General features: G+C 41.8%; 1 protein-coding gene and 2 pseudogenes across 1 annotated transcript in view; 1 reads left to right on the top strand and 2 right to left on the bottom strand.

Moving 5' to 3' along the window:
• RAD54L2 (RAD54 like 2) overlaps positions 1-13,185 on the top strand; it is a 105,730-nt gene that overhangs the window by 68,640 nt on the left and 23,905 nt on the right. Inside the window, exons 4-7 of the mRNA XM_039243628.1 lie at positions 8,778-8,979; positions 9,899-10,038; positions 10,850-10,966; positions 11,279-11,505. Coding sequence (XP_039099559.1) covers positions 8,778-8,979; positions 9,899-10,038; positions 10,850-10,966; positions 11,279-11,505 — 686 coding nt within the window. The remainder of the gene's footprint in view (positions 1-8,777; positions 8,980-9,898; positions 10,039-10,849; positions 10,967-11,278; positions 11,506-13,185) is intronic.
• On the bottom strand, positions 1,525-1,732 carry LOC120239400 (annotated as a pseudogene).
• LOC120239446 lies at positions 12,655-13,022 on the bottom strand (annotated as a pseudogene).

Genomic DNA, 13,185 nt, shown 5'->3' on the forward strand with positions numbered 1-13,185 from the left:
GGCTGTCTGTCCTATTTCATTGGTTTATATGTCTGTATGCCAGTTCCACACTGCTTTGATTACTATAGCTTTATATTAAGTTTTGAAATCAGGAAGTGTGTATTCTCCTTTGTTCTTTTTCAAAATTGTTTTTGTATTTTTGTAAACAAAATTTTAGTGGAACACAGCCAGGCTTGTTCCCTTGTATGTTTACGTATGGGTGCTTTTGAGCTACTCTGGTAAAGTTGGGTCATTACAACAGATTCAATGACCCACAAAACCTAAAGGATTTACTGTCAGGCTTTTTATAGGAAAAGTTTGCCAATATCTGAACATTTAAACTGTTAGCCACTACAGATGCAAATAAAAACTAAGAAACACTCCGAATGACAAAGCATTCTGTGATATGCCATTAAAATGACAAGCATGTTGAGTGTGTCAAAGAAATATTTATATGTAAATAACAAGTGACCAAATGCGAACACAGAATGATGTGTATTCATTTGTTATCAGTATAGAATATGCAAACATATATTAACAAACATGGAAAAGTTGAGATCTAAATAGTATAGAAATTAGTGCTTGTTACATCTTATCTTCCATTAAGACTTCTGAAACAGTCATGAAGTTTTTATTCTGGAAAATCTCAAACGAAATAAAAAAAGAGAGACAATAGTAAAATAAACCCTGTATTCCCAGTATTCTCTGCCATGGATGTGAATACAAAGCTAGTCTTGTTTCATCTGTTTCCCTCAACCTTGGATTACTTGCAAGTAGATCCTTTTTCTTTAAAATACCTTACCAGCAGTTTTTTTTTTAATGTTTTTATTTTATTATTTTTGAGAGAGAGAGACAGAATGTGAGTGGGTGAGGGGCAGAGAGAGAGAGAAGGAGACACAGAATCCAAAGCAGGCTCCAGGCTCTGAGTTGTCAGCACAGAGCCTGACACAGGGCTCAAACCCACAAACTGTGAGATCGTGACCTGAGCTGAAGTTGGAAGCTTAACTGACTGAGCCACCCAGGCGCCCCTGGAAGTAGATCCTTAATGTTGTAACATTTTACCTGTAAACTTCAGAGTATATTTACTCTGTCTTCTAACATATAAAGTCCTCGAAACAAAAACATGATACCATTATCAAACCTAAATATTTTAAATAAACAGTTCCTTATATCATAAAATATCCAGATAATTTCTGATTATCTTTTAAAATTTATTTTTACTTTTAATTCCACATTTCCACATTTAGTTCCTGTCTTTTAAATCTCTTTAATCTGAGCTTTCCCTACCTCTTTTTCATTTTCTTTTTTTCCTTGCATCTTATTTTCCAGAAGAAAAGGATTCACTTGTTACCGTAGCTTCATGCATTTCTAGATTTTGCTGATTGCATCCTTGTGGTCTTGCTTAACAAATTTAACATAGTTCTTCTGTTTTCTAAAAATCATGAATATTATCTTTATTACGTTGTCAGCTGATTCAAACACATCAATACATTGTCCTCTGGTTTTTTGCTTGCAAATCAGCTACCTGGATGTTCTAATATTGCTTTAACCACCTCTCGGTGTCTCAGCTAAGAATGCCTCAGGTTTGCCTGGAAATCCACCACAGGTACTGGCTGCTGCTGAAATCACTTCGGGTACAGATGACAATCTTGCTCAGTGAGGCTGTTCTTCTGCGTTTGACTTGGACTTCCACCTCTGGTACGTGCTGGCCTGTAATCTCTCTCAGGTGTAAGCGGTCCCTGGTCCACTGCATCGCACTGCTGGTTGCTCCTCAGAACAGTGTCAGGCATCTCCGGTGGCCACTCCCTTCTGCCAACATAGTCCTTTTTCCCTGTGTTTTTGCAAACTGGGAGTGAGATCTCAAGGTGGGTTGAGATTCAGGTAATGTTTTGACACACATCTATAACAGTTGTGGTGTATACATCCTATCACATCACATCAGGAAGAATATGATAAGGCTTGGAAGTCACTGATCTTTGTTTATACAGATAGGATTGAAAAGAAGAGATGGAACAGCTGGAGAAAGGGCCCTGGAAGTATTTGCACCTTATACCCCCAATGAGTGAAACACAGATTTTTCTTTAAAAGCTCCTCATTTGCCTAGTCATATTTGTCATGGTGGTGTTCATAACTCATTCCTGAGAAGCTTATGTAAGTGTTCGTTAGTGTTTATATAACTCTGGTGATTGCTGTTCACAGCTGGCTCACGTGAAGGAGAAAGTTCAGAGGTATTTGCCACTAGATCTGATTCTATGATTCTGAATTTGGATGATAACAGTCAATGACTTTTAAACCACATGTCTCTTTACCTGCTTGTTGAACCTTTTCTCTTTTTCCTCAGTTACTTTTGGTGGAGTATATTCCAGAATTTTAGGGTGGGCTATTTTTTGAAATTGAATTAATTATTTTAATTAGGTTGTCAATTTACAAGGTCCAATATTCAGAAGATACAAAAGAACATGCCATGAAAAGTTGCATTCTGACTTAGAGGAAAATTAATTATAGAAGTTTTGAAATAATAGTTTATTATTAAGAATAGTTTAAGATGTGGTATATATTATGATATTACATAAAAACCAGAAACTTCATAATAAGCATCATGAAGCAGCAATGAAGCACTTATAAAACATTGACTTACATAACAACAAACTTTTAAATATTAGTACATCTGTAAGCTAAAGCTCTTTAACAAACAAACAGTAGTTGTTGAGCCCAGAAGCTGAAGATTCATTCAAAGAATACTGATTGGTAAGGAACTGGTTTAGAATCCTCTAAGAATAGGGGTGCCTGGGTGGCTTAGTCGGTTAAGCGTCCGACTTTCGCTTGGGTCATGATCTCGCGGTTCGTGGGTTCAAGCCCCGCGTCGGGCTCTGTGCTGACTGCCAGCTCAGAGCCTGGAGCCTGTTTCAGTCTGTGACTCCCTCTCTCTCTGACCCTCCCCTGCTCACGCTGTCTCTCTCTCTCTCTTCTAGAAATAAATAAAAAACATTAAAAAAAAATTATAAAAAAAAAAAGAATCCTCTAAGAATACAGGGGAAATCTGTTTTTGAACTAAGTGTGCATGAGAATTGCATATACCATGGTCATTTTATTTATTTATTTATTTTTAAATGTTTGTTTATTTTGAGAAAGTGAGTGTGAGCAGGGGAGGGGCAGAGAGAGAGATACTGAATCCTAAGCAGTCTCTGTGCTGTTAGTGCACAGCCCGATGCAGGGCTTGATCCCACAAACTGTGAGATCATGACCCAAGCTGAAGTCAAGAGTCAAGTGCTCAACTGACTGAGATACCCAGGAACCCCTACTGTGATCATTTTAAAGTTGCTACTGTACTTGGCCACATTCATGCCTGGGTCAGATAGGAATTCATAGCTAGGCCTCACAGGTTAGAATGTTTGATTCTGAATTTGTCTGGGATATTGAAAGGTTATCAGATTATGTTCTTCCTCCTTCCAGAAATAGCCCACTCTGCAAGTGGAAACCAGAAGAAAGAAATACAACAGTTGGCAACAAATTCCCACTCCCTGATAGATCAAGTTCAGACCCCTTGGCTTGACATTCAAGGCCTGCCTTCTGTACTTCGACTCTGTCCTGTCTGCCTACTCTCTAACCTTGCTTCCAAATGTTCCTCAATACATTTGCTTGTGAAATAGAAACAAAAGGCCTTAAGGCCAGGAGAACATCAAATTTCATTATCAGAACCAGGTCAGAGGACCTATCAAAGCACTAAGTTGAAGTATACCAACCCAGCCTCAAGTGTAATTGTGTAGGGCAAGCTGCAATGCCAGTAGAAGTAGCTATTTAGCAATAGTTATCCCTTCTTAGGGACTCTGTTGTCCAACCATCTGTACTTTTGGGAGGAGGAATATTATGGCTTCCCCTTTTAGGAGGGAAGAATTCAGGACTGTGAGTTAGGAAGAAGGTGACAGTAATATTATGTGACAATACCATGGAAGTATTAGCTCTTTAGAAGGGTGGGTGCTGGAAGAATGATAGTTCTTCTTAAGGAAAACAGAATTACTGAGCTTTCCTCTTGCAGTGCTTCAGGTGGAAATAGGAGAGGACTGTTTGGGGGGAGGGTAGCAAATTTGGGTGTGCAGCCAGTCGGACTTGCATCTCCTTTGAAGTTTCTCTTTTAGTTCTTATGTCTGGCTGGAGACAAAGTAGTAGCACCTTACTTTCTCAGTAGGTGGAAGATGTCCATGAGCCAAGGCTCATGTTGCATTCCCAATGCTTCTTGTCACCCTGATTCTGTCTTTGGGAGGCTTTTGTAAAATGCCTGCTGTGGATCCTGTGGTAACAGAGAGGGAACTGTTATGTTTTAACCTCTTGCTCATGATAATGGTATTGCAGTGCCCCATCATGAACATTACTTGTTTGGTGCCTCCCTTGGGCATTTCCTTAGGCTTCAAAAAGCAAAGCTTATCTGCTTTAAACCCTCATGGTCTCTCAGTGTGAGGGCCAAAGAAGATGCTTCCACTGCTGCTGCAAGGGAGTGAATCACTCTGGGTATTCACATGTGCACTGTGTGTGCACATATGTCCACATCCACTACCCATCTCTATCCCCAACTCTTATATTGGCCGCATTAGCTTCCCCTCCCCACCCAAACAGCTGGCAGTAGAATGTAGAATGCTAGGAAGAAAAGGTCTTGGAGGTAGTCCTCCCTGGGACAGGGGTTGACTTCTATGCCAGCATTCAGGCATCTGGGTCTGCATCTCAGTCTGCCTTGGGAAAAGGGCTCATGGGTAGAGATAGGGAAGTGGTTGTTGGGTTGGAAGGCCCTTCCTGCTGCTGTTTTGCTTACTTTACTTTAGCCAGTATTGAACTACATGTATTTTTCCAACTATTCCACCTTGTTTTAAGTCTCTATTCCTGGGGCTCCTGGGTGGCTCAGTTGGTTGAGTATCAGTTTAGGTCATAATCTCAGTTTGTGAGTTTAAGCCCCACATTGGGCTCTGCGCTGACAATATGGCACCTGCTTGGGATTCTGTGTCTCTTGCTCTCTGCCCCTTCCCCACTTGCTCTCTCTCTCTCTCTCTCTGAAAATAAAAATAAATAAACTTTAAAAAGGATAATTTTAAAGTCTCTTCCTTTTGCTTATGCTCCTATATCTGCCTAGAATATTCTTTCTGTTCTTTTACTCTCTGATACCTACTTATTATGTTAGGGAAAACCCAGGTTTCACCTTTCCCAAGGAAGTGCTCTGCCCTGCATGACTAGATTGGGTGTTTTTTCCCAAAGTGTTGTTGCTACTAGGCACTCACCACATGTGTTTCCCCAAGTGGACCATTCCATTATGCCTTGGCACAGGGCCTGGTACTCAAATGCTCCTATGTGTGTTAGGCTAAACTAAAAGACAGAGGGGGCAGGAGAAGCAACAGCGGGTAGTCTGTGTGTGGCAGTCTCGTGTGGAGAGATTTGGAATGAAGATGTGTACAGTCTCATGTGGCAGGTGTGTGTGTGCGTGCGTATTTGTAAGAAACACTTGTTCTGTGAGAACAAAATGCAGTTTGTGTCATTTCTGCTTCTCCTTTTGCTTTCTTATTTTTGATTTTTGATTAGGATGTATAAATTTTGAGTCTTCCAAACAAATAAACACTGCTACCCAGCATGTCTGACCAAGCCCCACAGCTTTGTTTGCTGCCAGCCTGTTCAATGTGATTGGGAGTATAGAGTTCCATGGAGTTTGGCAGACCTGAGAGAGTTATTGACATCCCCATTTTACAAATGTGGGAACCATGGTTCAGAGAAGTTGAACCTATGAACATAGAACTACTAAGTGACAGAGCCCAGATTCAACTAGTACTGCCTAACCATGAAGCTCATTCTCTTAACTGTCTTCTCCTGTTTCCTGCTTTTTTCCTCATATACCCATAGGCAAGCTGTTTCTTTTCTTAACTTTTTAGGGTTTCGGCTTCTCAAATTTGGAATGAGGGGAGCAAAATTCACCTTGCAGCTATCATAAGAAAGAAAGGAGATAAGAAACCAAACTCATTCCTTATACATGGAATGGTAGTCGTCCTAGGAAAAGTAGCAGCTGTTTTATATGGTGTTCACTGTGTGCCAAGCTTGTTTTAGTGTTTTGTCTAGGCTGTGCCACATAATCATCACCTCAACTGTCAGCTGAGGAATAAAATGACTGTTGTTATTTTTTTATAATTGAGGAACAAATAAGGGACAGAGCTAGTATTCATGCCCCAGAAGTCTGGCTTCAGTGTCCGCATTGAACCCTATGCTCAGTTATCTCTTAGGAAACATTCGTTTCCAACTCCATGCTGTCCTAGAACCTAGCATCAATATAAAGAGATCATAAAGAACCTACAGTAGTAATAGAAGCTATACCAAGTGACAGAAGGTAAGCAGTAATGGAATGTCTGGGACACTCATAATTCTCTGACTTGGCCACTGGCTGGTGAGATGGTCCATTTGTTATTTTTTGTTGATTAAGTACATAGGATGATGACCCATGATACGTCTTTTGGTTTGGGACATCAGTTTACTGGTTTATTCATTGAGGTCTATAGCAACCTTGTCTTCCTTTACCAAAGTCTACAGGGTTCAATATTTCTTACCACATTGGCACTTGAGTCCATACTGGTATAAAAAAAAAGTTGAATACATAAATGAGGGTGAAGGGACAAATCTTCCTTAAAGAAGAATTCCAAATAATAAATGTAGAAGTACAGAGGGAAAGAGAAAACCACCATTAGAACACCACAGTAATAATTACTCCAGGTAAGATCCACTGATGAATGTTAAAATTAGTTGGGTAAATTTTAAGAAACAGGATATTTGCATCCTCAAAGCCTCAGAGTTCCCTACCACTCCAAACATTTGTTTGCATGTAGTTTTAACTTCTGTCCAGAAATTCTTTGATGCCCCTCTCTCCAGGAAATTTAGCTTGATTCTCTTCCTCTTGAATGTGGTTTGGGCTTAGTGATTTGCTTCTTTTTTTCTTTCTTTTTCTTTTTTTAGTGTTTGTTTATTTTTGAGAGAGAAAGAGGGGAGGGGTATGATCAGGGGAGGGGCAGAGATAGAGAGACACACAAAATTCAAAGCAGGCTCCAGGCTCTGAGCTGTCAGCACAGAGCCCAACACAGGGCTTGAACTCACAAACCATGAGATCATGACCTAAGTCAAAGTTGGATGCTTAACTGACTGAGCCACCAGGTGCCCTGTGATTTGCTTCTAGTGAATAAAATATGGAAAGGTAAAAATAGTAATTTTACAGTGGAGAAATCCGGCAGATACCGCTTTAAATGTTAATGTCACCAGTAATAAGTCACATTGATATTTTGTACCCTGACAAGATGTGATGAGAAGGGCACTTTATATCTGTGGTATTCTCCCCTCACCCGGCCCCCCACCATAACCCCAGTCTAATCATGAGAATGCATCAGATGCTCAGATTAGGGGACAGTCCACAAAACACCTGACCAGTACTTTTCAAAAAATTGTTGAGGTCGTGAGAGACAAGAATAGACTGAGAAATTGCCACAGTTGAGAGAGACTGACATGAGAGCTAAATGCAATATGATATCCTGGACGAGATCCTATAACAGAAAAAGGACATTAGTGAAAAACTGGTGAAATCCAAATAAACTTAAAAGTTCAGTTAAAAACAAACAGAAATCATCCCACCAAACCTCCAAACTTCCTGAGTGCTTCCTGTCTGAGAGCTAAGTGGTATTGACTAGTGCACCTCAGTTACAACATTTATGTTATAGTTTTAAACTGCTCTTACTTTTGGGAAAGACCTTTGGTTGTGTAGTGCTTGTATCTGGGAGGCTCTGGTGGATTTGGGGACAGGCTTATGGTCTGTATGACTGTCAAAGCCTGCCCATCCAGTAATCAGAATGCTGCTCAGCAGACTGAGGAAGAAGGGTTGCATACAGACCCTCCTACCCCAGCCCCAGTCCTTGCGGGTGTTTGATGTCACAAATGACATTCCTTCTTCCAGGAATTTCCTCCCCTTTTCCCCTCCTCAGGGCAGTACCTTTAGACATTCTGCTCGCCTTTCAAGGCTTCATTCACATTTTACCTTCCCTATAATTTCTTTGTGATCATGCCACAAAGTAGTGTCTTTCATATTCCTGTGACCCTAAGGCAATTATTCTTGGCTTAGCTAGTTACCTCTGGCTAGAAAAATTACATCTTAAAATTTTAAGTTCTCTAAATCAGTTAGCCTGCCCTTCCTGTGTTGTTAGGACAGCCTCCTTTTTATGTCTAGAAAATAAACTCCTTGAAAGGAAGGGGTCTTATAAATAGCCTTGAAGCATCTTGGGCAGTGTTTTCCATGTTGTAGGTCTTCATTGAATGATCAGTGAATTAAATGAGTGAACACTTTAAGACTCTGAAAGGAGGAATGTTCCTGTTGTTGTTAGATGAGACTTGCTTAGTGTCACACAGGTCAGAATGAGCTGTATTTGGAAACTACTGTCCCTTTCACAGCATTCTGAGGCCATGAAACTTCCTTATTCTGATCATAGTGGTAAATTATAGCAAGAGTGAGGGCTATCGTTTATTATGAGCCTACTCTAAAGCAGACTTGGTTCTAGACACACACACTATTTAGTCCTCACAATAGCTCTGAAATGTAGGCATCACTGTTCCTATTTTATAGGTAAATCCATTGAGATTCAGAGAGATGTAAGTCACTTGCCTTAGATCACCAGCTAAGATGGTGATCTCTCACTCTTGCTGAGGTGAGATTTGAACCCAGGTGTGCCTGGCATCAAAACCTGTTTTTCTTCCAGTAAATGTCAGTCTCCGTCACCTCTTTCCCTTTGTCTTTTCAGACCCATCCCTGGAAGACATGTGTGGCACTGAATGTGCCCAACTGGAGGAAGATGGGCAGCGGCCACCGCGGTGCACTTCAACTACCTCATCTCAGTCTGAGCCTTCAGAGCAGCTTAGGCACCACCAAGGCAAGAGCCTCGCCTCCGAGGACCCCAAAAAGAAGAGAGCTCAGAAGCCCTCCCACATGAGGAGAAACATACGGTGAGCTGTGCTCAGGGTAAGAGGAGAAGGGAGAGTAGAGAGAGGTATTGCCTTCATTTGAAGGCTGTCAGTAGCAGGACTGGTTTGAGCAAGAGAGTCCCCTTTCAAAAGAAGAAAAGTGTAAGCTTTGTGCCCCAATTAATTGTGGAGATGCAGCTCAGGACCACCTCCAGACTGTCTGAGGTTGTGGAGCAGACACGGATGGTTCTCAAGCTGTGCTGGGGAGTATCCCATTCTCTGGAGGCCCTGGGAGGCAGCCCAGGCATGATAGGGTGCTCTGGTTGGACTGTTTTTTCCTTTATTTTTCTCTTATGTTTCAAAACAAGGGAAGATGAAAGAAGTTGGGTTCTCATTTTCTTAGAGCTCAACTTCAGTTGGCAAGGGACTGGTCCAAAGAGGGCTTCTTCCTTGAGAATGGCAGATGTGAACTTCCTTAACTGTCTGAATCCCCTATAGTCCTTCCGTCACATAACCATTTTGCTATCAAAAGGAGATAAATGATATCCTATTCTCCTCCTACTCTCATTTTTTTGACATAATGATAGCTTGGAAATATTCAAAGTTTGCGAAATAAGGATGTAGAATAAATAAGGATCTATAATTCTACCCTCCCATATAACAACTCTATATTTTAATACTACTTTTCAACTTTATGAATCATATTTTACTTTTACTCTTGATCTGTTATGTGCAAAGACGAGTTTTCAGGAGCATCTCTCAGTAAATTAAATAGTATGGAAAATGTTAGCCCAGAATCACCTGAGCCTTGAAGTCCTCCCCCCACTCCTGTTGCATGGGTATGTGGGACTGACATGGCTTCTCCTCCTCCTGCCTCAGCTCTCTGAGCTCAGCAATGAGCTCTTTAGCTTGGCATTACATTGTCTAAATCTCCAGTGCTTGCTCTTATTGTTATGTTTAGAAAGTTGCTCCGGGAGGATCAGTTGGAGCCCGTTACCAAAGCAGCACAACAGGAAGAGTTGGAAAGAAGGAAACGCCTGGAGCAGCAGAGGAAGGATTACGCAGCCCCTATTCCTACCGTTCCCCTGGAGTTCCTTCCTGGTAAGCCCCAGAGTTGGTGGGAGAGACCATGCCTGAAGTACAGGGAGAAGAGGCCTTCAGGAACACACAGTGGTTAAGGGCAAATCTGAAATAAGATTGTGACCTCTCAGGAATTGTTTTTGAGTCATTCAGTTTCTTAGGAGCAGATGATCAGAAACATCTTACTGAAAAAGTTAAGATTGGGGCACCTGGGTAGCTCAGTCAGTTAAGAGTCTGACTCTTGATTTAGCTCAGGTCATGGCCTCACAGCTTGTGAGTTCAAGCCCCATGATGGCTTTGCACTGACAGTGCGTAGCCTGCTTGGGATTTTCTGTCTCCCTCTCTCTTCTGGCCCTCCCCTGCTCATGATCTCTTTCTCTGAAAAATAAGTAAACATTTAAAAAATTTAAAAAATAAGTTGAAAAGTTAAGATGGATAAAAGTGTACCCCTCATGGGGACCCAGCTGGCTCAGTGGGTAGAGCATGTGACTCTTGATAGCGGGGTCGTGAGTTCGAGCCTGACATTGGACGTAGTTTACTTTAAAAAAAAAAAATTATTATATTTTTATTTATATATATTATATATCATATATTTTATCCATAATTTGTATATTTTAATAATATATACTTAATAATAATAACTGGGAGATAAGGACCAGTAAAGACAAGGGAAGTTAGAAAGGGGACTGAGGTCTTTGAGATAGCCTCAACTTCTCTCATCAGCGGATAGTCTCCTTCAGAGTGACAAAGGTGAAGGACTGATGAATCATTTAGGGAAATAAGTTTGAGCTAAAGGTGCTTTTGGCATTCCTTTCCATCTTTCTTTCCCTAGAGGAAATTGTCTTAAGAGCAAGTGATGGTCCCCAACTGCCTCCTCGGGTCCTGGCCCAGGAAGTCATTTGTTTGGACAGCAGCAGTGGCAGTGAGGATGAAAAAAGCAGTCGAGATGGTAAGGTCGAGCCAGAGGTGTCTCTGCTTCCTCCTGACTCAGTGTTCACCCTGATTGGTTGGCTGTACATCTGAATAGAAATCTGTCCTTCCCCATTTGGTTTGGCGTCTGACTGTCCCTGAGTCTCCTTGTATTTACAAGGTTTTCCCTTGTCTTAACTTGAAGCCAGAAGAGAGAAATAGTAAAACTCAAAATTTTACAAGTGATGACAAGTTCTAACGTTGTTTCCATATTATAAGCTTTGATAATGGGCAGTAAATTATCTCTGCTCCCTGGGTTTTGGTTTTTGTTTTGCTTTGTTGGCTATCTCAGAAGTGATTGAACTGAGCTCTGGAGAGGAGGACACCCTGCACATTGTGGACAGCAGTGAATCTGTCAGTGAGGAGGATGAGGAAGAGGAGAAGGGTGGTACCCACGTGAATGACGTCTTAAACCAGCGTGATGCTCTGGGGCGGGTCCTTGTCAATCTGAACCACCCTCCAGAGGAGGAGAATGTTTTCCTGGCCCCACAGTTGGCACGGGCTGTGAAACCTCATCAGGTACGGCAAGTCTTGACTCTCTTCTTTGTTTCCTTTCAACTTCTTTGCTGAGGACATATCCTGTTGGTGGTTGTTAGCCTCAGAGCTTGTGAAGTATTTATTTGGTACCATGAGCAGTTATTGGAAAGACCTGATCCTTCCTCCTAGCACTTGATGCTTCAGAATTTTTTAAAATTGGAATATGGATATATTTATCAGGATGCTCACAAGAATGGCACAGTAGTACTGTCTTTCTGATGTGATAAAGAATCTGACCCACACTGTGGCAGGGATAAGGGGTAAGGGCTCTCAGAGCTGGTACCTAGTATCCACTGAAGACATCTCCATTCACTAGAGAGGATGTTTCTTTGACTCCAACATCTTTAGTGTGGCTTGTGGTTAGGTCTCCATGCCTTGGGCCCAGACTTCATTCCAGCATCACTTGACCCTCTTTTTTTTTTTTTTGCCACTGTGGACTCCTTCAAGACCTAGGTCAACTGCCCCATGTCTAACTTGCCCAAATAGCCTCTGGAATTCTGCAGCACATCTTTGGTATGCTGCTGCCCTGCTACACTCAGGAGCATGGTTAGGAGTTGGGGGAGAGGAGGAATAACGTCACATTACCAAAGCAAATGGCAGGGGCATATTAGCATGTGACACTTGGACATAGACCTAACAACCTCATAGGATACATTCTTTCTCCCCAAATGCTACATAATCCCTATAGAGAGCAAACACTTATAGAATGATTTTTGTATGCCAAGCATACATTCACCAAAAGTGAATGGTGTTTACATCCATAAGGTCCTACACACGCGGGAAATTAGCGCCTGAAAGCTGGAACCAAATCTCTGTCCTGGCTCTTCCCTGCCTTTGAATGGTGTCACTTTTCTGTGTCTGCCTGTTCTTGGCATTAGATCATTTTTCCAAAGAGAGGATAAGATGGCAAAGAGAATAGAATGGGAGATTGGGCTAGGGTGGGGTATTAATATATGGATAACAACCTGTAAAACAAAAATAATACAAAAATGCAAAACCCAGATTTAGTAGTATAATATAACAAGAGAAGATAGCTGGAGGTACTACATGCTAACACAGTATGATACACAACCCCAGGGGACAACTCAATGAGGAGTGGGGCAGAGGCCACCTCTTTGGATTAAGAGCCTTTCAATTGGACTGCTGAATGGATTAGATCTGCTGCTTCATCTGTGAGCTTTCTTTGATGGTGATAGAACAGGTAAAGACAGGCTTGGACACCCCACAGGCCCACCCCAGGGCCTTTTTGGAGCACACAAACACATAAGGCACATTCTTATCCTCGTATAGCAGCAGAAGGAGAAGGATGATCTCCAGGGGCTTAGCATCTGCAGCCATCATGATGAACTCAGAGATGGCTCTGTTGAGGGTTTTGGTGGCTTCATCAGCTCCTGAAGATGCTTGTAGTGTCATGACTGCTGAACAAGGTCCAGTAGTTTCTTGGTGAGATGGGCATCTGTGAGGGGGTAGGACTTTGGATTTACAAGAGCCTCAATCATATCTGCAATTCCGTGGTCTTTTCTACCCCTTTGGGAGCACAGCCGATGTCAGAGGGGGAGTGCGCACCTCATCCAGAAAGGAGGAGTCAGTGCTTCAGGATTTCTGATGAATGGGAAGGGCAAGTCTCGGGTTTGTCATATCATGTAGAGTTGTTGGATATCT

The sequence above is a fragment of the Hyaena hyaena genome, unplaced genomic scaffold (genome assembly GCF_003009895.1).
Source record: "Hyaena hyaena isolate Hyena2069 unplaced genomic scaffold, ASM300989v1 scaffold_231, whole genome shotgun sequence".
In the NCBI taxonomy this organism is placed as follows: domain Eukaryota; kingdom Metazoa; phylum Chordata; class Mammalia; order Carnivora; family Hyaenidae; genus Hyaena; species Hyaena hyaena.